Consider the following 24,666-nt stretch of genomic DNA (forward strand, 5'->3'; position numbering starts at 1 on the left):
GTGTCAGATTTCAAACCCACTCTTTACATGAGATGGTGAGTGGAGCCCCAGCTGAGAAGAGCAGAGTTGATATGCTTGTGTTCAGTTACCTTTCCCCACTGACTTTCGAGGAAGTTATTAGACTTCCAGTGATAAGTAATTCAGGAAAGGGAGGGAGGGAGGGAGGGAGGAAGACAGGAAGGGGCCTACAAGTTTAACCAAATAAAAATATTCTACTTAAAAAAAAAAAAATCCCACTTACCCTAATGGTGCAAAGAGGTTGTTACCACAAGAAGGTTGGAAAAAGTGGTTATCACTGGGGTGCTCTGTGTGTATTTGCTGACTATAGAGATGACTGAGAAGACCCTTCAGATTTGGACTGACAACAGTTTACACTCAAAGTTTAGATTACTAAAGTAGAAACCAAGTGTGAAGTTGATGATAAAAATATATGCTCTATCTGTAAAAGACTCTAGTGGTTGAACGTTTAAGAAACTAGTTTGAAGCTATGCTCTGTCCTGGACTTTTCCCAAAAGGATGTGGAAATGCGTGATGGCTGGTATATATGTGGGGCTTTTCCTTTTTTAAAGAAGTCTTCAATACCCATTGGCTTACTCAGGATTGTACTCTTTTGCAATAAGTAGAATGCAGAAGAATCTTTATTTGGATGATTCTGATGGATTGGTGTTTTACTGTTTTATAAACAGAAAAAGTGTTGTCTGATTTACAGGCCAGTATTAGGTAGTTTATTTCCTTTTGCTTATCTTTATCAAAGTGACCTTATGATACCTTTGTGGGTACTGCTACAAATGTGAAGTGAGATGTGCCGAGGCCTTTAGACCTCTTCGTTTGTTAATACTCGGCTACTATAGTACCCATGTTTTTAAGAAACATGCCACGTTCAAATCTGAATATGTTCTTCACGGTCTCAATGGAGCCTTCATCTAGTGGAGGCTTCCTTTGGCTTCCAGGCTGGAGAAATTTGTGAATTGTGGGAATGCAGCTGATTCTGGCCTTGAACTCCTAAAATGCAGAAGTATACTATCCATGAAAAGAGAATAGGGCAAAATAGACAAAATACAAACATTGCACATTTTTGCATCTGAGAGAAAGTGTTTAAAAATTATATTCCTCACGGGGCGCCTGGGTAGCTCAGTCGGTTGAGAGACTGACTTCGGCTCAGGTCATGATCTCATGGTTTGTGAGTTCGAGCCCCGCGTCGGGCTCTGTGCTGGCAGCTCAGAGCCTGGAGCCTGTTTCTGATTCTGTGTCTCCCTCTCTCTCTGCTCCTCCCTCACTCATGCTCTGTCTCTCTCTGTCTCAGAAATAAACATTAAAAAAAAAAGAAAAAATTAAAAAAAAAATTATATTCCTCATGGCTGGTGGAGGTAGAGGATAAAATGGAATTTTCATACATTGTGATGCCTTGTACAAAGCAAGTTGGCAATATTTCTCAAGAACCACAAAACTGTTCATAGGCTGTAACCAACTGACCCCATTTTTCAGATTGCATCCTAATGATATCATCTTAAATATGGAAAAATTTATAACCATGAAGATGCTGTTGCAGCATTGTTCATAAAAGCAAATACTCCAGAGTATCCTGATGTATAACTAATAAATAGAAGTCCTTAAGTCATAAGGATTTTATGTCATAAGCATTTTTCTATGTTGTTATGTAATCTTTGAAAATATGCCTTTAGGTAAGTGCATAAAATTCTACCCAATAGATGTATCTTCATTTATGTAGACATTCCTCAGGTATTGAATATTTAAGTTGTTATGATTTTCACTATTTAAGTTAGGTTTTTCTGGGGCACCTGAGTGGCTCAGTTGGTTAAGTGTCCGACTCCTGATTTTGGCTTAGATCATGATCTTGTGAGACGGAGCCCTGTGTCACCGAGCCCTGCACTGACACTGAGGAGCCAGCTTGGATTCTCTCTCTCCCTCTCTTTCTCTGCCCACCCCACCCCCGCTTATTCTCTCCCTCTCTTTCTCAAAAATAAATAACAAATAGTAAGTTATTCTGAGCACAGTAACTGGAATATTATATAATCATGAAAATGTTCAAAAATATAATACCATATTGTATAAAAATGAGGCAAACTAAATAAAAATACCAAAACATGCATATAATGTAACGTGAAGTGGGAAATGGAGACTGCAGAATTACCATAACTTGGAATACAACTATTTTCAATACGCATATATTTAAAAGGCTAGAAAGAAATCCACCAACATAGCAAAGTGTCTTAGAACGCAGGCCATGGAATCAGTCAGACTGAGGGTTTGTGCACCAGTCCTGTCACCTACTGACAGTGTGACTTGAAAGAAAGTTCTTTGACCTCTTGGAGTCGTTTCCTACCCATTTGAGGATGAAATAAAATCAATGAAGTAATGTGCTTTCAGTGCTTGGTACAATGCTTAGCACACAAGAGTATAGTCAGTGGCTCTGGTTATTGTTAAACAACTGCTGTGTTAGGACGAGAATATCGTAAATGTTTTCCTGCCACCTTATCTAGAGAAAGAAAGCCATTTTATTGAGGTTCTGCTACATTCTGGGCAAAACCTTTGAGACTTGAGTCCTGCCAGAAGTCTGCCCCAGATCCCCATGCTGGCCCACATGACCTTCCTCTACTTTCCTGTATCTTACTTTGTTTTTAAATTTACTACCTTATATTGAGGTTATCTATGTGCTTGTCTCATCCACTAGATGTGTTCTTTGAGGGTATCTTTGTAGCTTGGCACAAAGAAGTTAGTAGGTTCTTAAATGCTAATAAGAATGAGAATAAGAATGAGAATGACTGAATGAAAGAATAAGCAAATGATAAAGATTCATTCTTCCTGCAGTTCTTGGGAGTTATTTGGAGAGCATTGCCTGTAGCAGAGGGAATCCTGTGAGGACACTGGGTTTGCACTCTTCAGCCATTAAGATGACTTCAAGGAGCTGTATATCGGCCCAGCTCAGCCGGTTGCCCACAAGAAAATCTTGCCCGTGGTCTCTTAGTGCCTGCATCATAGTTGAAAAGAATTAGAGGATTTAGGGATTATACCTGGAAAGATAATTTAAAGTAAGTGTGATTGGCAGAAAGTCTTCTAAAAGTTTAGAGACCTAGTTCCCTAATCTTGGCCACTGGCTAGCTGTGTGAACACAAGTAAATCCCATCTCTGAAGGCTTCGGTTTGTTCATCTAAAAGAGGTGGACTAGCCCAAATCCTCCTGAGTATTCTGAACATCAGAAACAGCCTAATCTCACATATACCTTTGTCTTCTTTCCATTATATCCCCTGTACCTTCTCTACGAACCTTTATAGAACAATTTTACGCCTCACAGCCTGGATTGGTGGCTCTCCTGGGTCTGCAATCATAATTCTCTCCTCGCACCATCTCAGGACAGGCTCCGTAGATTTGCTGCTCTTTGTGGGAGAACACGATTCTCAAAGGGACACATGCCTCATTTCTATAAACAAATTTTCTTTTCTTTCTTAAAATTTTTATGTTATTTTAGAGAGAGTGTGTGTGTGCGAGAGAGGGAGAGGGACAGAGGGAAAGAGAGAGAGAATCTCAAACAGGCTCCATGCTTAGTGGCTCCCCACTAAGGCTCCCCAAGAGGTGGGGCTTGATCCCATGACCCTTGGATCACGACCTGAGCTGAAATCAAGAGTAGATGCTCAACCGACTGAGTCACCCAAGCACCCTGAAAATTTTCTTCTAATAAGGCTCTGACTTATGGGTCACTTTGTGTTAAAATCAACTGAATATAAAAGGTTGGAGTAGAAAGGTCACTAAAGTATTTTCTAGCCTTAAACCTCTGTGATTTTGTGTTGCTTGGACATGGGATCAGGAGTTGGAGAGACCCGACTGTAAGATTCAGTGTTATTAGTTGTATGACACTGGGCAAGTTACTTTGCTTCTTTAAGCTCTGGTTGCCTCATCTGCAAAATGAGGATAACAATGGCACATCTTTGATGGAGTTATGAAGATTACATGGAATCATGCATGTAAAATGTATAGAACAGTGATTGGCACAAAGTAAGCACAAAACAAAAATGAGCCATCATAGGATTAGCACTGTTTTGGTGGTGATGATGTTGTTGATACTATTTTTAACCACCAGAGAAGTCTCTGTTTTTCATAGTATCCCACAACAAACACTTAAGTCCTGGGAATAGCGGTGTTAAACATTGATTCCATTGCCACTATTGGTGAAACTGTAGGATAAAAATCTCTTAAATTATATGCTAATTACACCAGAATAGATTATTTAAATTTTTTTTAACATTTATTTATTTTTGAGAGAGAGACAGAGTGTGAGCTGGGGAGGGACAGAGAGAGAAGGAGAAACAGAATCTGAAGCAGACTCCAGGCTCCAAGCTGTCAGCACAGGGCCCAATGCAGGACTCAAACTCACAAACCATGAGATCATGACCTGAGCTGAAGTTGGACACTTAACTGACTGAGCCATCCAGGTGCCCCATAGACTATCTTTTAAATGATTTTGAACAAATGATACTGAGAAAGTCTGAGGTATAGACTATTCAATTTGATTCATCTTCCATCTTGGACCAAGGGGACTGATAACTCACCTAATATAATACATGAAAAAGTATAACCTAGGAAGGTAGAGTATCAATCATCTATACAAAATACATAAATATCAAATAAACAATCTACATTATATGATTAAGCTGTAAAATTGTTGATATAAATATATTTCAATGTATGTACTAAATCCTTCAATTACAACCATTGGTACTCAACCCAGAAAGGATGGATTAAACCAGCATTGCTGTTAGGTTTGGAAAACTGATCTGTCTCATTTTTACCAAACCCCTAACATTTTTCATGATGCTTGCCTATGTTGACTGATATTATAATGAATGCAGCTGGAGGTCAAGAGCACTGATACTAAAGAAGTCAACCAACCCTTGTGTTAGGACTGGCACTAAGTATTTTCTTAAAGCTCAAGCTTTTCAGACATTATTTTCAGCTGTTAAAAATGTGGGGACAGGTGAAAAATAGTGTTATTTTTATAACAATTTGTTTCTTAACTTAATTTTAAAATATTGTGTAGAATTCTGATAAGCCTTATAAACTGTCCTGGGCCCTGTACTATCCAGTGTATTTTAGAAGTAATATCCATCCTTTCCACCCCCTCCTCTCTAATTAGTGTGGAATTTTCCCTTTGGAATCCTCTTTATAAGACTCTGTTTTATTCCATAATCAAATCAAGTAACTGAAATTCTGTCAGCACTAGAACTACAAATATTCCTGGAATTATGCATGAAATCCTTAAAAATATATAATGCAGAAGACCAGAGTGAGAGGAAGAAGGGCAGGTTTGTCTTATCACTGTAATTGGGGGAAGAATTTTGCTTTCACAAAGTGTTTTTGGGAACTTTATCCACCAATAACATTCTTTATTTTCAGTTTAGTTGTTTTTTTCTCCTCCTTGATCCATGTCATAGAGCAGGGCAGAAGTTTGTCACTTACCTTCTCATAGACAGGGAAGAATCTTGTAGTGGCTCTTTGAAGGATGTATTCAAGATTCATCGCCTTCTCTCCAGGCAGAGAGAGTGGAAAGAACATAATCATGTCACTCAGATCCTTCAAGGCCTCTACATACATGTCAATCCTAGAGAAGGGATGATAAATCAAAAGAGTTCCAGGTAAAGGAACCATAATTTCATGAGCCAAAGAAGCATGTTAACTAATGCCTCCGTTTAACCTGCCTAGTTAGCAGGTATCTCAATGTCTCATGAGTTAAAAGCAAGTATTTCTACTTGCATGTTATTTCTTTGAGATATTAAGATCAATTTGAGAAATAAGGAAAATTCTAGGACTAAAGTATGTGAGCAATTATGTGGGTGTGAATTTCAACCCTGTGACATGAATGCTAATTAAAACACAATGTATTAAAATAGTCCTAAAGTAATAAATTAGGCAAAGATCGTATTTGGCTGCTTAAATGTTATAACAATGAAATTACCCATGTCTATACAAGGTGGGGGGAGGTAACTAGGGACCTCTATGCTGCCAACAACATCTCCATCTGGATTGAAGGTTCTCAAACTTAGTAGAACAATTTAGGAAGGCACAGAACTTACTCGACAGGTTCCCCCTTGCCACTCACATCTCTATGCCAGAATGAACAGAAAAATAGGTACTACATTAGGCGAGGCACCATGGCATAGTGAAAAGACTACTACTGGTCTGGGCATTGGAAAACCTCTGTCCTGCTCCACAGTGAATCTCTTAATCTTTTGGAGCCACAGTTCTTTTAGCTTTAACCTAGAATAGCAATGAGTCTCTTGAAATGGTCTCAAATTCTTTGCTACTCCTGCCACTGAGACTAAGTCTCATTTTCCCCTTGAATCTGAATGGGTCCTAGGGACTTGCCTGACCAGCACAATGTGGGGAAGTAATGTTCTGAGACTTCTAAGACTAGGTCATAAGAAGCCTTACAGCTTCTACCCGATCCTTTTCCATACTTGCTCTAAGGGAAGTCAGCCACCTCATGGAAGAAAAAGCTCAAGCTGGTCTCAGGGAGAAGTCATGTGGAGGGAGAGAAACCCTGCCAGGCCCTTTGTTCCAGCTCTCCCAACCCAGGTGCCTGACATATGAGTGAGGACCTGCATGAGAGACTCTTAGAGCCATCCAGCGGATCCCTGTCAACTCACAGAACCGTAAGAGAAAGTGTCTGCAGCAGTAGAGAGCCAGAAGAGTAGCATTCTGAGCATTAGGGTTATTTGGGGATTACGTAGTTGAAAGAGTTTTAAAATATAAAATATGTAACACATACAAGGTTTCATTATAATGATATACCAGTGAAGGCACCTAAAAATTATTAGTTCATTTTCCATTTTAAACATTAGTGAGAAAGATGTACTTAAAAACCACAGCTCCTTCAAGGAATGGCTGAGTCCAGGTCTGGAACAAGAGATGTACAGGATTAATTTGGATCATCATATTACACCAGGTAATAAGGGAGTTATCAGAGACCACTAGAGCAAGGTCAAACATTTCCAGGAGCCACTTGGCTCCCACTGGCCAAAGGTAGGACAATTTGAGCATAAATAAGAATAACAACTAACATGAATTGAAACACATCAAAGGTACTTAAATCGATGAGATCACAGTGATACTAGAACAATAACAATAATTAATTGTAGGATGCAGGTGAGCCAACTCATTTGGAAAATTGGTAAACAAAGGTCTAGCATTTCTTTTGAGAAACTGTACTCCAGGTAACCAGATAGTAAAGGAGAGTTTTTCTTTATAGGAGTATTCTAGATAATAAATACAGAAGGAATGATAGCATTGAATGCCAATGGCTGTTAAGATCATAAAGAGTAGACGGGCAGACATTTTTTTTTTTTTTTTTGCTTCCTGATAAGGGAATGCACCAATACTTATGAAATAGCCTTGCAAAAACCACTAGTATTTGAGTCTGATAAAACCTCAATATCTAACAACTAATTGCCAGGAAATACTGAGACAGAAGAATGTGTTAAAATACACTGCAGGGATGTAATCAGCAGAAATTTGGCAGTTAGAATCTGCTAGAAAGCAAGAGAAAACTTATTTTAAGATTTAAAAATACAAGATGCATTTCAAAAATCTTACTGCACTAAAAAGTTTAAAGCTAAGCTTCTGAAAATAAATGCATTCTGTGAATAAAACGATGAGAAATTTATTTAAAACACACCACATTTGGTAAAAATGGACTGTTTGTTGTTTACCAACTAATGGTTTTCTAATTCCGTGCAATAATTTACAATTTAGGGTTGCTATTTTAAAATCCAGATAAAAAATAATAAAACAAAACAAAACAAAAATAAAATAAAATAAAATACAATAAAATAAAACAAAACAAAATAAAATCCAGATTAAGACAAGACTGTTGTGCTGGTTTGTAGACCAGGTTGCCCATTGCAAAAGGACTGGTGTGTGTACGTGAGAATTTAGACTGTCTAGGAGACTGGGAAGCTATCTGGTGTGCCGGAGACTAGCGAGGTGGTTTCCAAAAGATACTTCTGGAATCAATTTCACATTCATGCCCCAAATCTGTTCGTTCTTGTGTTTTACCCTGTGCTTTACTCCCACCTAGTGGAGGCAAACAACAGATTTCATGAGAAAGAGTCCCATTTCCCTCACTGGTTCTTGTCCTTGCTTTTGTACTAGATAAAGAATCAGAAAATGAAATAAACTGTGTAATTGGCTATGAATTGATCATTGTTGAAAGTAACCATTGTGTAAATAGGGTTTATTTTACCATTCTCTTTCCTTTGATGTGTGTTAGTTTTCCCATAATATGAAGTTAAAAAATAAGAAAAGAATTTTCAGTTAATCTATCGTCTATTATGATTAATCTAGCATCTATTACGATTGCTAACATGCCTAAAGGTTAGATATTCTTTTTGTTTGTTTGTTTGTTTGTTTTAAGTAAGAAGTGATTGTTGTTACCAGGCTTGTTCCTGTATGTTCCTTCCATACAAGTCATATTTTGCAGCTAGGTATCTTAGGATAGCTCTGGTCTCTACCAGATTCATTCCATCAATTTCGACCATGGAATTTTGACCAGGGAATCTTTGCATTTAACAACAACTTGAGAGAGCAATGGTTTGATTTAAACCCCACTCTCTGTCCCTATTGTTCATACATCAGAGTTCCACCTTAAAATATACAAAGGAAAGTTGCATTATTTACTGTCCCTGATGGTAGTAACTAAATATTCTTTAAACTCTTAAGCTGCTACAAAATGAGAGTAAGTAATCAAATACTACTAAAATATTTTAGAGACTGATATAAAAGAAATATTTATGCATTTATTCACACAAAAATGTGTACAGTGCAAGACTTGAGGTTGTGTAATCTGGGAGATACAACAAAGTACAGACACAGAAACTTTCTTTCTGGCCAGGAATGCCCCTTTCTCATCACTTACTCTCCATTCCTATAGCCACTCCACGAATTAGACTCTCTTTCCCTCTGAACCATCATAGTAAGGTCCTAGGTGGTAACTCAGCCCTCAGATGGGCCCTCCATTTTTGTAATTAAGGCTTTTTATTTTAATTCCAGCATAACTAACATACAGTGTTCTATTTGTCTCAGGTGTACAATATAGTGACTCAGCAATTCCATACATCACCCAATGGTCATCGTGATAAGTGTACTCTTTAATCTCCATCACCTATTTCCTGTATTCTCCCCTCCCCCACCTCCCAGTTTTTTCTCTATAGTTAAGAGACTGTTTTGTGGTTTGTCTGTTTTTCCCTTTGTTCATTTGTTTTGTTTCTTGCATTCTATATATGAGTGAAACCATATGGTATTTGTCTTTCTCTGGCTGGCTTATTTTGCTTAGCATTATACTCTCTAGATCCATCTATGTTGTTGCAAATGACAAGATCCTGTTCTTTTTTATGGCTGAGTAATATTCCATTGCATATCTATAGATTTAAATATATATATATATATATACACCACCTCTTCTTCTTTATCCATTCATCTGTCAGTGGACACTTGGGCTGTTCCCATATCTTGGCTACTGTAAATAATGCTGCAATAAACATAGGAGTGCATGTATTTCTTCAAATTAGTGTTTTTGTATTCCTTGGGTAAATACCCAGTAGGGCAATTACCAGATCACAGGGCCATTCTACTTTTAATTTTTTGAATTAAAAACACTTTTGGTTTCTTGTGTTATTTCTTGTGTTGTTTGATTAAAAAACACCTTTTGTTTCATTCTGACGGGTATGAGGTGATATCTCATTGTGGTTTTGATTTGCATTTGCCTGATGATGAGTAACGTTGATCAGATGGACCCTTCTTACCTACCCCACATGCACTGCCTGATTGTTTTCCTGGAGTCATAACGCTCTGTTTAAACCTTTCCATTACTCCTCTTTGCTTATAAGACAGTAATATCTAATCTCAACCTGGAATTCAAAGCACTCCTTGAAATGTGCCTCCATGCACTTTCCACACATTATGGCACACCACTCTCTGTGTGAATCTTCCATCCTTTCCCTCCCTTCTCCCAGTCGGAATCCCGGTGACCTCCCATCTGGGTGATAGCTCTTTGTTTTGGGCTGAATGTTTCAGTCCTTCAGGGAATCTTTGCATTTAACAACAACAACTTGAGAGAGCAATGGTTTGATTTAAACCCCACTCTCTGTCCCTATTCTTCCCTCCCTCTCTGTCCAGCTGTCTGACCCTTCCTCAGAAGGGAAACAGCAAAGCTGGCACTTTTCCCACTTAACACCTTAAGTTGAGCTAGTTCTCTGGACTGGATCCATGGCGAGAGCATCCTGGCTTTTCTGCTGCTGCCACCAGGTTTCAGTGTAAGGACATTCTCTGCTCCCTAATTACATCAGTTGGGGTCCAGCTGGGAGACAGAACCATACCAGTTACTTTAGTTCCTTTAACCAAACCTAGTTCCAAAGAAGTTAACTAGGTCCTGGTGTAAGGGTTAAATTGTAGTGTAGAGCTAATGCTTACCTTGAAAAATAACAGCTTTGTGTTGACACTGAAGGTTAAGAGATAACAGCCTTGCTTTGCTCTGGTAAACTACGCCTCATACCCTTGTAAATTAGGCTTCACCAATTAAGGAAACAAAAGTTCAAAGAAAAGAGCATCAGAGGCAGGGTCAAGGAGATCCACTGGTTGCAACTTAGAGGCAGAAAGTCTAAAGTAAACACCTCATTAGGCAACTGTTTCTAACTCATCTGGAAACTGTTTCTTTGTTCTGTTCCCAGGTGATGATAAAACAATGTGATCGGTTATAAAAACTCTGTACCCCGGCTGTTCGGGGCCGCACTCTTATCAAGAGTGTTGGTCCCGATCGGTTGGCCTTGCCTCTCATTGTAATAAACTTTGTTGTGACTGTCACTGGTGCCCATAGCATTCTGTTTCAGGAGTCGTGTGGATGCAACATTTGGTGCATTGGCCGGGAAAGTTAAAGGTCTGAAACAGGGCCCTTTCCTTGGATTGTTCCGCGGGAAAGTTAAAGGTCTGAAACAGGGCCCTTTCTGCGGATTGCTCCGCCGACCCCTGGGAAGAAGCTCGGAATTGGGAGAGGTAAGGAATTCTTGGGGCGCGCCATTTGGATGACTCAGGAGGGTCTGCTGGACGCGGCTATAGACCCAGAGTCAGGGATCCTACCGGGACGCTGGTGGACCCCATTTGGTTTGGTTTTTGTCAAGAAGGATCCTATTTTCAGGTGGCTGCCACGGCCTACTGGCCTAGAGATCTCAAACTTGTGTTTTCTTCGTGTCTTAATTGTCTTCTTCCTGTTGAGTGTCTGTGCGTCCTTGTCAGTTCTGCCTATCTTTGTCATGGGTCAAAATCAGAGTACCCCCACCCCTCTGAGTCTCATACTAACCCATTTCCAGGACTATAGGAGAGCTGCCTCAGTTTTCGGCCTCCACGTTAAGAAGCCAGTCCTTCGAACTCTCTGCGAGGTGGAATGGACCAGCTTTCAAGTGGAATGGCCTCCACAGGGGACCTTTGACCTTACATTGATATATAAGGTTCATGATATTGTCTTTTCTAGGCACGTAGACCAAATCCCATATATTGGGGCATGGAGGACCCTCATCGAAAACCCTCCAGATTGGTTAAAACTTCTCCTTCCCCTTTCCCCTTGCCTCCCTAAAGTACAGGCTTTACCACTCAAAGGCAGCCCATCTGGAGCTCAAAATAAGAATCTTGAAGGGACTAAGCGGCTGCCCCCTCTATCACCTGCACCAGAGGAAGAAGAAGAAACTTACTGCCCGCCGCCCTATAGTTCTCGCTCAAAAAATACAAGTCAGGATGCTTCAGATCAGGAGGCAAGCCCAAGTCAGGACACTCCCCTGAGCCCATCTCATACCCGGTCAGGGACTCCCTTTCATCCCCCTCCCCCTGCCCTACCCCTTCGTCCAGGGCCACCCCTGCAGGGTGAAGTCCGACCCTTTATGACTTATGTACCCTTCTCCACTAGCGACCTTTATAATTGGAAGTTTCAAAACCCCTCATTCTCAGAGAAACCCCAAACCTTAATTTCTCTTCTTGAAACCATATTTGTGACCCATCAGCCAACCTGGGATGACTGCCAGCAGCTCTTGCAGGTTCTCTTCACCACTGAGGAGCGAGATAAGATCCTTCGTGAGGCCCAGAAATTAGTGATGGGGCCAAATGGGCAACCCACCGAGGATCCTGCTGTGCTGGAGGAAGTTTTTCCTTCCTCGCATCCTGAGAATTGGGACCCAAACACTCCTCACGGTAGGCGATCATTAACCCTATTTCGCCAGACTCTACTGGGAGGTCTCCGAGCGGCCGCCCGCCGGCCCACAAACATGTCTAAGGTAACAGAAGTAATTCAGGGAGCTGAGGAAAGCCCCTCAGCCTTCTTAGAAAGGCTCATGGAGGCTTACCGCACCTTTACCCCTATTGACCCTGAGGCACCTGAAAATAGAAGGGCATTAAATCTGGCTTTTGTCTCACAGGCAGCCCCAGACATTCGGAAAAAGTTACAAAAATTAGATGGGTTTGAAGGAAAAAATTTATCTGAGTTAGTTGAAATAGCCCAAAAGGTTTTCAACAATAGGGATTCTCAGGAAGAAAGACAGACAAAAAAATTAAGCAGGGTGGTGGCAGCCGTCCTGGATGCCCATGAGGGAAGAGGACCCGGAACGTCCAAAGAATTCTGGTCTGAACAAAAGAAAAAAGATAAACAAAGGGTTAAAGTGTCACTAGGAAAAAATCAGTGTGCATATTGCAAACAAGAGGGACACTGGAAAAAGGATTGCCCCAACTTAGCCCAACGCAAAACTCGGCCACCCCAGGTATCTATGATGGGAGTCGATTTCGACTGACGGGGCCGCGGCTCGGTGGCCCCTTCTGAGCTGTTGGTTACTGTTAATATAGGGGGCCAACCTAAGACCTTCTTGGTGGACACTGGGGCAACATTTTCAGTTCTAAAACAAGATCCTGGCCCCACCAGGCGAGAGGCAACCCTGGTGCAAGGAGTAACTGGGTCCCAGACTTGTAAATGGACCACTGACCGCCAAGTAGACTTAGGCCATAAAACTGTTACACATTCTTTCCTAATCATGCCTGAATGCCCCTACCCTGGATTACTAGGTAGAGACCTACTGCATAAACTAATGGCTTCTTTGAAATTCACTGAAGGGGGTATGCATATTAAAGTCGGCCAGGATGGCCCAACAACAGTAATGGTGATTGTGCCACTTGGGGAAGAGGGCCTGCTCACTCCAGTGCCTAATGAAAATGTCCATGCAGTCGATCCCCTCCTTAAAAGCCTCCAGGCGGATTTTCCCCAGGTATGGGCTGAAACCAATCCACCTGGGCTGGCAATTCATCAAGCTCCCATAAGAGTGGAACTTAAGGCATCCGCGCTTCTGGTAAGAGTAAAACAATATCCCATGTCCCGGGAGGCTAGGCGGGGAATCGCTATTCACATCAAGCATTTGCGTGACTCTGGCATTTTGATCCCATGCAAGTTGCCATGGAATACTCCGCTTCTTCCTGTCCAGAAGCCTAACTCATCCGATTTCTGGCCAGTTCAAGATCTAAGAGCAGGAAACGCCAGGGTAATGGAAATTCATCCCACTGTACCCAACCCTTATACTCTCCTTAGTCTGCTTCCCCCTTCTCAGGTGTATTATACAGTTCTGGACTTAAAAGATGTCTTCTTTGCCATCCCGCTGGCCCCACAAAGCCAGCCACTATTTGCATTTGAATGGACTGATCCTGAAGAGGGAAAAGTCGGACAGCTCACCTGGACACGACTCCCCCAGGGATTTAAAAGTTCTCCTACTCTTTTTAATGAAGCCCTGCACCAAGATTTAGAGCCATTTCGGGTCTCCAACCCACAAGTAACTCTATTGCAATATGTTGATGATGTCTTGCTGGCGGCCCCTTCTCATTTAGAATGCCTGAATGCCACCAAAGGACTCTTGAGTCTTCTACAAAAACTGGGGTACCGAGTGTCAGCCAGAAAAGCACAGGTCTGTCGTACTGCAGTGACCTATCTAGGTTACAACCTTAAAAAAGGTAAGCGCTATCTTGGTGAACAAAGAATTCGGGCTATACTCGATATTCCTCAGCCTAAAACTCGCAAACAAGTCCGCGAGTTCCTTGGGGCGGCAGGCTACTGCAGACTATGGATACCTGGCTTTGCTGAACTGGCAGCCCCTTTGTATGCCACCCTCAAAGGGTCTCCAGAATCCTTCATGTGGGGAGAGACTCATACTAAAGCCTTCCAAGCCTTACGAGATGCTCTCATGACCCCACCAGCCTTAGCCCTGCCAGATCCCATCAAGCCATTCCATTTGTTTGTAGCTGAAAAAGGGGGGGGGGGGGGTAGCCAAGGGAGTTCTGACACAGCGCCTAGGACCTTGGCGCCGACCAGTGGCTTATTTATCAAAACGGCTGGATCCAGTTGCTTCCGGGTGGCCCCCATGCATTCGACAAATTGCCGCCACTGCGCTTCTAGTTAAAGATGCAGACAAACTAACCTTAGGGCAAGCATTGTCTGTCACAGGGCCCCATGAAGTGGAAACTTTACTGCGGGCTCCCCCAGAGCGATGGCTGTCAAATGCTCGGATTACCCACTATCAAGCATTGCTACTCGACCAGCCCTGAATACGTTTTTGTGCTCCCACAATCTTAAACCCAGCCACTTTGCTGCCCGAAGGACAGAATCCCCCTGTACACCCTTGCCCAGAAACCTTGGCAACGATCTCGTCCCTCCGCTCTGATCTTACGGACATTCCTTTACATGACCCTGATATCAGCATGTTTTCAGACGGCAGTAGTTTTGTGTTTCAAGGGCAAAGGTATGCCGGCGCTGCGGTGACAACAGACCGTGAAGTTTTATGGCAACAGACCCTTCCCCCAGGAACTTCAGCCCAACGCGCAGAGCTCATCGCACTAACAAAAGCCCTAAAACTTGGAAGAAACAAGTCAGTTAACATTTATACGGACAGCCGCTATGCTTTTGCAACCGCGCATGTACACGGATCCATTTATCAAGAGCGTGGTCTCCTCACAGCAGAAGGCAAGGCCATCAAAAATAAAGCTGAAATTTTAGATCTTCTAGCAGCCATCTGGGAACCTGCGAGGCTGGCAATCATTCACTGCCCGGGACATCAAAAAGGCAACTCCCTAGAGGCAGTCGGAAACCGCCTGGCTGATGCAGCAGCCCGAGAAGCTGCCCTAACTAAAAGTGAAAGTGCCTTGGAGCTACCGATCTTGACAGAGCCCCTGCTTCCACTGGAGCCCAGTTACACTCCTAAAGATTTGGAGTGGATTTCCAGAAAAGGGGGAAGTAGGATGCCGGGACAAAAGTGGTTTCAGGATCCTGAAGGTAAGATACTCTTACCCGCGGCACTCAGGCGGCACATGGTGGGTCAGCTCCACCAAGGGACTCATCTGGGGAAAACGAAGATGGCGGAATTAGTGCGGAAGAAGTTCAGGGCACAAGGGCTGGGAAAAGAGATTGAAGAGGTGGTTGAAAGATGTGTAAGCTGCGCCCAAGTAAATCAGGGTGCAAATAGGAAGGTTTCAGAAGCTAAAAGAGATAGAGGAATTGATCCAGGCCGCTTTTGGGAAGTAGATTTTACTGAGATTAAACCAGGGAAATATGGATATAAATATTTGCTTGTTTTTGTAGACACCTTCTCCGGGTGGGTCGAGGCATTCCCCACTAAATCAGAAACGGCTCAGGCGACAGTTAAGAAATTATTAAATGAAATAATCCCTAGATTCGGGCTGCCTCTGAGCATAGGATCAGACAATGGCCTGGCCCTCATGGCGCAGGTGTCCCAGGGTCTGACCCAGGCATTGGGAATAGATTGGAAATTACATTGTGCATATAGACCCCAGAGCTCGGGTCAAGTAGAAAGGATGAATCGGACCCTAAAAGAGACCTTAACCAAATTGTCCCTTGAGACAGGCGAAAATTGGGTTGATGTCCTGCCTTTTGCCCTTTTGCGAGTGCGTTGTACTCCGTTTGTCAAGGGATTTTCCCCTTATGAAATTTTATTTGGCAGACCTCCACCTATCCTGCCGAGGCTAGGAGACGATGTAATGGAACAGTTGGAACAGGACCATTTGCTGGCTTCGCTCATGGCCCTGAAACATGTACAGAAGGAAATAACCAGGGCCTTGAGAGAAGCCTTCGCTCATCCTCCTGTTCTTCCCCACCCCTTTCAACCAGGAGACTTAGTCTGGGTAAAAAGGCACGAGCCTAAAACCCTGGAGCCACGCTGGAAAGGACCACACACCGTGATTCTGACTACGCCCACGGCCGTGAAGGTAGATGGTGTCCGAACCTGGATTCATCACTCTCAGGTTAAGAAAAACTGTGTGAAGGCATGAACAACCCAGACTGATACAGAACCAGATAACAAACAGCAATGGAAGGTTCAAAGGCATCCAGAAGATCCTTTAAAGCTAAGACTGATGCGGGAATAATAATAATTTTCTGGGTTTGTATGGTGATAAGTGTGGGGGACTGTATGAAATTGCATCCCCTATCTTTTTGGCCATACCAATGGGAACTCAGGGACACTGTCATGGGGAAGGTGATAGCATCTAATACCTCTTCCACTGTGCCTTGTTTGTTTGTTTGCTTGTTTGTTTGATTTATGTGACTTGGTGGGGGACCAAAATTTCAAAACTGTAAGCAAGCAAGTGGACCGAGACCTAGGCTACTTGGAAACTTCAATTTCTCGGCTAGAACACCAAGTAGACTCTTTAGCCGAGGTTGTATTACAAAAAAGAAGAGGGCTTGATTTACTCTTCATGAAGGAAGGGGGCCTCTGCGTGGCCCTCGGAGAAACGTGCTGTTTTTATGCAAACAATTCCGGAGTAATCCGAGACACTCTCAGTTTGGTCAGGGATAATCTTAGGGCCAGGAAACATGCCAGGGGAGCCAGCAATAATTGGTATCAGAGTTTATTCTCTTGGTCCCCCTGGCTCACATCACTGCTTACGGCCGTAGCTGGGCCACTGCTATTGTTACTTCTTGGGTTAACTATTGGCCCGTGCATTATCAACTGGTTAGTACAATATGTCAAGAAGCGAGTTAGTGAAATAAAAATTATGATGATTAGGTCCAATTATATCCCCTTAGTTCCTAATGATGAATCAAGGGATTGATTCACTGACAAGAAAAGGGGGAAATGTAAGGGTTAAATTGTAGTGTAGAGCTAATGCTTACCTTGAAAAATAACAGCTTTGTGTTGACACTGAAGGTTAAGAGATAACAGCCTTGCTTTGCTCTGGTAAACTACGCCTCATACCCTTGTAAATTAGGCTTCACCAATTAAGGAAACAAAAGTTCAAAGAAAAGAGCATCAGAGGCAGGGTCAAGGAGATCCACTGGTTGCAACTTAGAGGCAGAAAGTCTAAAGTAAACACCTCATTAGGCAACTGTTTCTAACTCATCTGGAAACTGTTTCTTTGTTCTGTTCCCAGGTGATGATAAAACGATGTGATCGGTTATAAAAACTCTGTACCCCGGCTGTTTGGGGCCGCACTCTTATCAAGAGTGTTGGTCCCGATCGGTTGGCCTTGCCTCTCATTGTAATAAACTTTGTTGTGACTGTCACTGGTGCCCGTAGCATTCTGTTTCAGGAGTTGTGTGGATGCAACACTGGAGAACTGAGAGGCAACAAAGGGACAATGCAGTGTCATGAAAGTGCCTACTGCAGAAAGTGAGTATCATCCCTGTGGCTGAGGAAACAAGGGGATGGGGCTGAAATTGTAACAGTTTAGGAACTTGGAGGCAGGGCTCCTCCCACTTTGAACTCTCATATGCTTGTTGCAAGATCCAAGTGCTGCCTTCTTGACACAGAGATACATCAGATACTGTCTACCTAATTTTCTCTGCTCTTTGTGTGGGGCGCCTGGGTGGCTCAGTCGGTTAAGCATCTGACTCTTGATCTCAGCTCAGGTCATGATCTCAGGGTTGTGAGATCAAGCCCTGGCTTGGGCTCTGTGCCGAGCATGGAGCCTGCTTATGATTCTCTCCCTCTCTCTGCTCCTCTCCCCCTGATGCATGCTCTCTCTTTCTCTCTCTAAAAAAAGAAAGAATGTGTGTGTGTGTGTGTGTGTGTGTGTGTGTGTGTGTGTGTGTGTGTGTGGTGTGCCTCTCACAGAGATAGAGAGACCACCTGTCTCATCCTTGGTCTAATACAGCATCATGTGTAACAGGCTTTTTTTCTCACCTTGGATTAATTTCTCAAATTCTTCACGTGTTTCAAAAAGTTCTTCTTCAAACTAAAGAATGAAAGACAGGATATAATAATGGGCTGCCAGCATCATTTTGATCTTTATTATTACTTTTGATATCACAGAAAAATAAGTGAATAGAAGTAAATGGTCTAGCTACCAATTAAACCAATGTTTCAAGTAGTTATTGAACCCATGCTGACCTCTTCTGTGTTCTGTGAACCTAAGGAAATGTTTATATAAAACCAAAGCAAAGGATTTACTGAATTCAATTGATCTTGAGTAACACTGATACCCCCTGTTGTATGGATGGAACCTGCCAGATGGACTTTTCAGATCATAATCTAAATGCAGACTACTCCTTTCATTAGCTCAGACAAGTTACTCTCTTCTGTTTCCTAACATGGGAAAATGAAGCTAATACCTACTCCTGACAGTCATGATGGTTAAATGAGATCCTACCAAAGAAGACGAACTCTTATGTTTGGCTCAATGTTGATCATTGTTACTCTTTTCCTCAGGACTTTCCCTTGGGTGGTGTTTGTTATCCCTCATTTCCAGGGTCCAAGAACAAGCAAATGTTTGTTTGATCATTCTATTATTTAGACACAGAGAACTTAAACTGCAGCAAATCTCAGAAACTATGTGGTAGCAATCTAACTGAAAAAAAAAACATCTATAAATTGAATGCATGCATTTTGTACAGTATAATTTTAATGTAAAATTTAAACACAATGGGTTTTCTGTATTATTTCTATCATGATTAGAGATGGAAAACACAATGCATAAATGGAAAACAGTATTTTCCCCAAAGATTTTATTCTACCCCCTTTGTAACAAAAAAAAAATTTAAAAATTTTACATTTACAATTTGGGATGATAAAAAATATTAAGAAAAGGTACTGACAATGTGGTTCCCAGTGTTATTCCTGAATATGTAGAGTTAACATTAAACTGAGGTATTTGATCACCCTCGTTCCTAAACCTTGAAAATGAGCGTTAGCTACAACTCTGGGTGCTCTTCTTTTCCAAGCCTTCATTTGATGCATATGAAGCCCAGAGAGGTTAATTGATTTGCCCAAAGTCCCTCAGCTAAAAGGTGGAAGAACCAGGGCTAGAGTCCCTTCTCTCCAAACCCACTACATTTTAGACACTATCACCTTGCTAAATGTGTAATTTGTATTCGAATAATTTTTTAATGTTTATTTTTGAGAGACAGACAGACAGACAGACAGAGCATGAGAGGGGGAGGGGCAGGAGAGAGGGAGACACAGAATCTGAAGAAAGCTCCAGGCCTCTGAGCTTGTCAGCACAGAGTCCGATGGGTGGGGCTTGAACCCACATACCGTGAGATCATGACCTGAGCTGAAGTCAGATGCTTAAGCCACTGAGCCACCCAGGTGCTGCATGTATTTGAGTAATTTTTATAGGAAGAAGTCATATTCCAAAGTTGACACCAAATATGAGAATACAGATGGGGAAACCAGAGTATAAAAACAAAGCTTCCCCCAAAGCCCCTTTTTCCTAAATTTAAAGATTACTTTTGGGGGACCTGTTGGCTCAGTGTTGGTTAAGCTTCCAACTTCAGCTCAGGTCATGGTCTCTCGGTTTGTGGGTTCAAGCCCCTCCCATTGGGCTCTGTGCTGACAGCTCAGAGCCTGGAGCCTTCTTTGGATTCTGTGTCTCCCTCTCTCTCTGCCCCTTCCCTGCTCACACTCAGTCTCTCTCTCTCTTTCAAAAAATAATGAATAAACATTAAAAAACATTTTAAAGATTACTTTTGACTTTCATGTAGTGTGATGGGGGGAAAAGTACATTTGTTTATGATTTTAATTTCTCCTTAAATTTCTCATGTCAGGAACTCCAGGGTAACTTTACTATTTGCTTTGGCCAGGCTTCAAGATCTCAGAGCGTGAAGCCCAACCTCCAATTCCAACCAGGGCGTTACCAGGTTAATCCATGAGAGCAACTTGGGGAGAGGGCAGCACCCGGGAGCCCATTGTCTGTGTATGGCCATGAAGAGCATGGAATACAGTGAAATTCCTCAGACTACATACTATCCGAGGAATTTTCTAGTAGGTTTAGATTGAGTTTCACCAGACCACAAAGCAAGGGTTTACCACCTGAACGTTTTTGTTTTTAATGGGGTGTCTTCTTCAATTATATCTTTTGCTTGAACACTTACTATGTGAGGGGCCCTGTCAAGTTCTGCTCTAAGGATAAACGAAGCACAGCCATTTTAGCAAAGTCATTTGTGCTAGAGCATGATTATTTAACTTTTGAAAATTTGCTATGACTTACATCAAAAAGAAAAGTCAGGCACAGAAGGTAAATATTGACTATAGAATTTTCTTCTAACTCTGACAAACTACAATACCAACCCTGAATATAAGAACTGTGAAGAGTCAGGAGATCCCAGAAAGAGCTTCATGTGGCTCAGAAAGGAGAATTGGCCTTTTATTGTTTTGAAAAAATTAGGTCATTGGAAGAAGAAATGACAAGTTCAAATTGTTTTATTATATACTAAAAAATAGTGCCCTCCCCCATGAAGAAATTGCAGTGTTTTTGACAGGTGGGCTTTGGGCTCACATTGTCTCCCACGTGTTTTATCATATTTTATTCAGAGCTAATGCTAAAACAACAATACATAAAAACTGAGATCTAAAAAATAATTAGGGCTGCGTGGGTGGCTCAGTCCATTAAGCATCCAACTTCAGCTCAGGTCATGATCTCATGGTTCATGAGTCCAAGCCCCGTGTCAGGCTCTGTGCTGACAGCTCAGAGCCTGGAGCCTGCTTTGGATTCTGTGTCTCTCTCTTTCCCTCTCTGCCCCTCCCTGCTCACTCTCTCTCTCGCGCGCGCACGCGCTCTCAAAAATAAATAAACATTGAAAAATTTTGGGGGGGCGCCTGGGTGGCTCAGTTAGTTAAGCGTCCGACTTCAGCTCAGGTCATAATCTCACAGTCCGTGAATTTAAGCCCCACGTCGGGGTCTGAGCTGCCAGCTCAGAGCCTGGAGCCTGCTTCCGATTCTGTGTCTCCCTCTCTCTCTGCCCCTCCCTTGTTCATGCTCTGTCTCTGTCTCAAAAATAAATAAAAACATTTAAAAAATTTTTTTTAATAAATAAAAAGTAATTATAAAAGAATGACCCTAATTCCTCACCCCCTTCCTTTATTCATCTATCATTTATCCATCTCCATATGAATAGATCTCAAAAACATAATAGTGAATGTAAGGAGGAAAATATAGAATGATGCTCAAAGGCACCATTTATGTAAATTATTTCAAAAGGCACACGAGTGGTTGGTGAGCACACACATGAATGTAAAAATATAAAGACTGGACTGACTGGATAGAGGTTACTTCAGTAGACATGGGAGTGACAGTCCAACTGAATTTTAGCTTCATCTGTTAATGCTTTATTTCTAAAAGATTATATTAATATATTACTCTTGTGGTTTTATTTTTATGGCTGGAGGCAAATATGACAAAATAATAATAACTGCTCATTCCACATAGTGGCATCATGTTCATTATAAGCTTTTTTGTACCTCACATATTTTCAAAATTTTAATTTAAAATTAAAAAAATTCATAACAAAGGAATTTTTGACAAAAGTGCTGGTGAAGTTTTCACAGAGATTTTTTTGCTTTATTAGAGCAGAAATTCTTTTTTTTAAGTTTATTTATTTATTTTGAGAGAGAGAGAGAGCACAAGTGTGGCAGGGGCAGAGAGAAGGAGAGAGAAAATCCCAAGCAGGCTCCACATTGTCAGTGCAGAGCCCAACGTGGGTTGGTTCCCATGAACCGTAACATCATGACCTAAACAAAAATTAAGAGTCAGATGCTTAACTGACTGAGCCACCCAGGTGCCCCTATTACAACAGAAATTCTCTACCTGGGGACCTAGATTCCAGTTATGTATTTCGTGGCTTCTTGGAGCCCCTACAGTACATCAGACTTTTTCCTGGCAAATAGTTTCTTAGGTTTCTTCAGATTTTAGTATAAAACATCTGTTATTGTCACCTAAAATATTTTCAAAACCTCTGTACCACCAGGTAACATAAAATGGGTCTATTTCACAAACTATTTAAATAATAAACCATGTTCTAAGCTGCATTCATATGAGAAATCTACATTCCTAGTGAACAAATTAACTTACATATTCTGTCAGGGCTAAAACAGAATGTAGACCATCCTAACAAATATCAAGTGAATGGGGTTACTTGCTATTTTCACGTTAAACCACGTGGAGCTGACCGTAAGTGTGAAGAAAACTGCCTGTTCTTTCATCTTTGGATCTAAGAGACCATTTAGGAGCAATTAGAAAAAAAAAAAAATGTGTGGTGGCATCTGGGTGGTTCAGTCAGTTGAACGTCCAACATGGGCTCGGGTCATGATCTTGCATTCGTGAGTTCAAGCCCAACATCGGACTCACTGCTGTCAGCCTGTCAGCACAGAGCCTGCTTTGGATCCTGTCACTCTCTCTCTCTCTCTGCCCCTAGCCAGCACTTGCGCTCTCCCAAAAATAAATAAATCTTTTTAAAAAAGTTGTGTGGGGGCGCCTAGGTGGCTCACTTAGTTAAACATCTGACTCAGGTCATGATTTCATGGCTCTTGGGTTTGAGCCCCGCATCAGGCTTTATGCTGACAGCTCAGAGCCTGGAGCCTGCTTCCATTTCTTTGTCTCCCTCTCTCTCTGCCCCTCCCCCCCTTATGCTTGCTCTCTCTCTCTCTCTCTCTCTCTCTCTCAAAAATAAACATTAAAAAATTTTTTTTAATTGTGTGGGTTACAGAAGAGGCTAATGCTTTCTACTCACAATAAATATTTACAGATACAAATATTTATTTTGAAAGGTCTTTATAAACTTCAGTAACTTAGCTTTTAAATATGTTGAGAATAGAATTTTTTTAATTCATTAAAGTATAGGATAGTTATAGTTTTGGTAATGAATGATATGTTCTAACATCAGTATGAGAGTGTTCTATATATTTAAAGAAAACTACCTGTTTCTTAATATTCTTTTACATATATATTTATTTTGAGAGAGTGAGTGAGGGAGCACCTGTGGGGGAGGGGCAGAGAGAAAGGGGGAGAAAGAATCCCAAGCAGGGTCTGCACTGTCAGTGCAAGCCAAGGCAGGACTTGATCTCACTACCATGAGATCATGACCTGAGCGCAGATCATCACCTAAGCTGAAATCAACAGTCAGATGCTTAACCGACCAAGCCACCCAGGCTTGAGACTAATGTAGTTAAACATATCCAATACTTGGCTGATAAGAATGAAATGAAAAGAAGCTGTTTGACAGACTGGGTCCCTTCCTTTATTCCTCGTCTTCTTCCTCCCTCCCTTCCTTTGCTCATTAGTCATTATTTGCTTCACCTTGGGTGAGCTCAATGCCAACATCCACGCTATTTCCACGCTATTTGGGCACTTTTATTCTTAATAAAAGAATGCACTGGTTCACTCACAGCCCAGTGTCTAAAGAGCAGGTGGCAAAATTGGCTTTTTGTTCAATCATATTTTCTACACAAGCTCCCTAAGTAAGTATTCAACGACCCCAAGACGAAAATAATATGAATAAATCAGCATCTCACCTCTACCCCCGCCGCAGCCAAGAGCCACCGGATGGACTCCATTCTGCCTCGGCCATTGAAGTAGTGAAGCTTGGGCTTCCCCGCCATGCTTAAGGACTCCTGCAAATCAACAGAGAGAGACTGATGAAGACTGTTCTGCACACAGAGCAGGAGAGGAATCCACATGAAGAGAGCAGTGCAAAGTTAACCAGAAAGCTCTGGGCCTGTGCCCAAAATCAGAGCTGCTCCTCAGCTCCAAGGCTTCCTGTGTTCTGTGCTCTTCCTCACAAATGGAGTTTATCGCCACAAATTGATGTTCTCAAAACTTAATTGAATCACTGATACATTTTTTAAAATAGAAAGAGGACAAGTGAGGAAGCCAGACAGATGGAAGGAATTTGAAAATAAGACTCTGACCAGCTCTTCCTCCGGTAGCAGGTGGCGAGGTGTTAGCATTGCAATGTTTTTTCTTTTTTCTATCCAGGTCCTCCTCCCTTCTCCTACGGGCACAGCCCAGACTGGCTAAATGGGGCGAGATTAGGGGAGGCTGATGCTTTTCACTTTCCAAATTAATTTCAGTACTTTAATTCTGGCGACCTCTGAAGCCTGGAGACAGCAATCAAGGGGATTTTCAATGACTCATTAGGATTTAAAGCAAAAGTGCAAAGTTAAGCAAAGTGGGTCTTTTCACACTTTCTTTTTCCTCTGAAAATGGAAATATCTTTTTTAGAAACATAACCTTTGCTCACCTTGAAGAAATTAAAGTATTATAGAAATCAAAAGCCCATCCCGCACAACCCCAAGATAGCATCTGAGGTTTATGGGACATGGAGGGGTAGACTTGGTGGGGGGACAGTCTTTGGAC

At 41.9% G+C, this 24,666-nt stretch overlaps 2 protein-coding genes across 3 annotated transcripts; one reads left to right on the forward strand and one right to left on the reverse strand.

Annotated features, from left to right (window-relative positions):
* Positions 1-249: 249 nt before the first annotated feature.
* LOC102949073 (glutathione S-transferase-like) lies at positions 250-23,917 on the reverse strand. Its single transcript, XM_042986557.1, has 7 exons — positions 23,823-23,917; positions 18,219-18,270; positions 8,642-8,654; positions 8,446-8,568; positions 5,473-5,614; positions 2,858-2,989; positions 250-1,002 (listed from the first exon to the last, which is right to left on the reverse strand). Exons 1-7 carry the CDS (start codon positions 23,907-23,909, stop codon positions 832-834), a joined length of 720 nt encoding a protein of 239 aa, XP_042842491.1. The 5' UTR covers positions 23,910-23,917; the 3' UTR covers positions 250-831.
* LOC122238654 (ribonuclease H-like) lies at positions 14,353-17,230 on the forward strand. 2 transcript variants are annotated; one of them, XM_042986555.1, is made up of 2 exons: positions 14,353-15,352; positions 16,205-17,230. In XM_042986555.1, exons 1-2 carry the CDS (start codon positions 14,782-14,784, stop codon positions 16,363-16,365), a joined length of 732 nt encoding a protein of 243 aa, XP_042842489.1. In that variant the 5' UTR covers positions 14,353-14,781; the 3' UTR covers positions 16,366-17,230. The 2 variants fall into 2 exon arrangements, with proteins under 2 accessions (XP_042842489.1, XP_042842490.1); XM_042986556.1 differs by lacking the exon at positions 16,205-17,230 and adding an exon at positions 16,038-16,154.
* Positions 23,918-24,666: the final 749 nt, after the last annotated feature.

The sequence above is a fragment of the Panthera tigris genome, chromosome B2, assembly GCF_018350195.1.
Source record: "Panthera tigris isolate Pti1 chromosome B2, P.tigris_Pti1_mat1.1, whole genome shotgun sequence".
Classification (NCBI taxonomy): Eukaryota; Metazoa; Chordata; class Mammalia; order Carnivora; family Felidae; genus Panthera; species Panthera tigris.

What these genes read in the sequence shown, in the direction of transcription:
- LOC102949073 (XM_042986557.1), bottom strand. Translation starts at nt 23,909, where the DNA reads ATGGCGGGGAAGCCCAAGCTTCACTACTTCAATGGCCGAGGCAGAATG. An exon ending in TCTTCCCTGTCTATGAGAAG is followed by an intron (nt 2,990 to 5,472) that starts GTAAGTGACAAA and finishes ACTATGATGCAG; the next exon opens with GCACTAAGAGACCACGGGCA. An exon ending in CAGGATTCCCTCTGCTACAG is followed by an intron (nt 1,003 to 2,857) that starts GCAATGCTCTCC and finishes TCTGCATTTTAG; the next exon opens with GAGTTCAAGGCCAGAATCAG.
- LOC122238654 (XM_042986555.1), top strand. Translation starts at nt 14,782, where the DNA reads ATGTTTTCAGACGGCAGTAGTTTTGTGTTTCAAGGGCAAAGGTATGCC. An exon ending in GTGGTTTCAGGATCCTGAAG is followed by an intron (nt 15,353 to 16,204) that starts GTAAGATACTCT and finishes CCTTTCAACCAG; the next exon opens with GAGACTTAGTCTGGGTAAAA.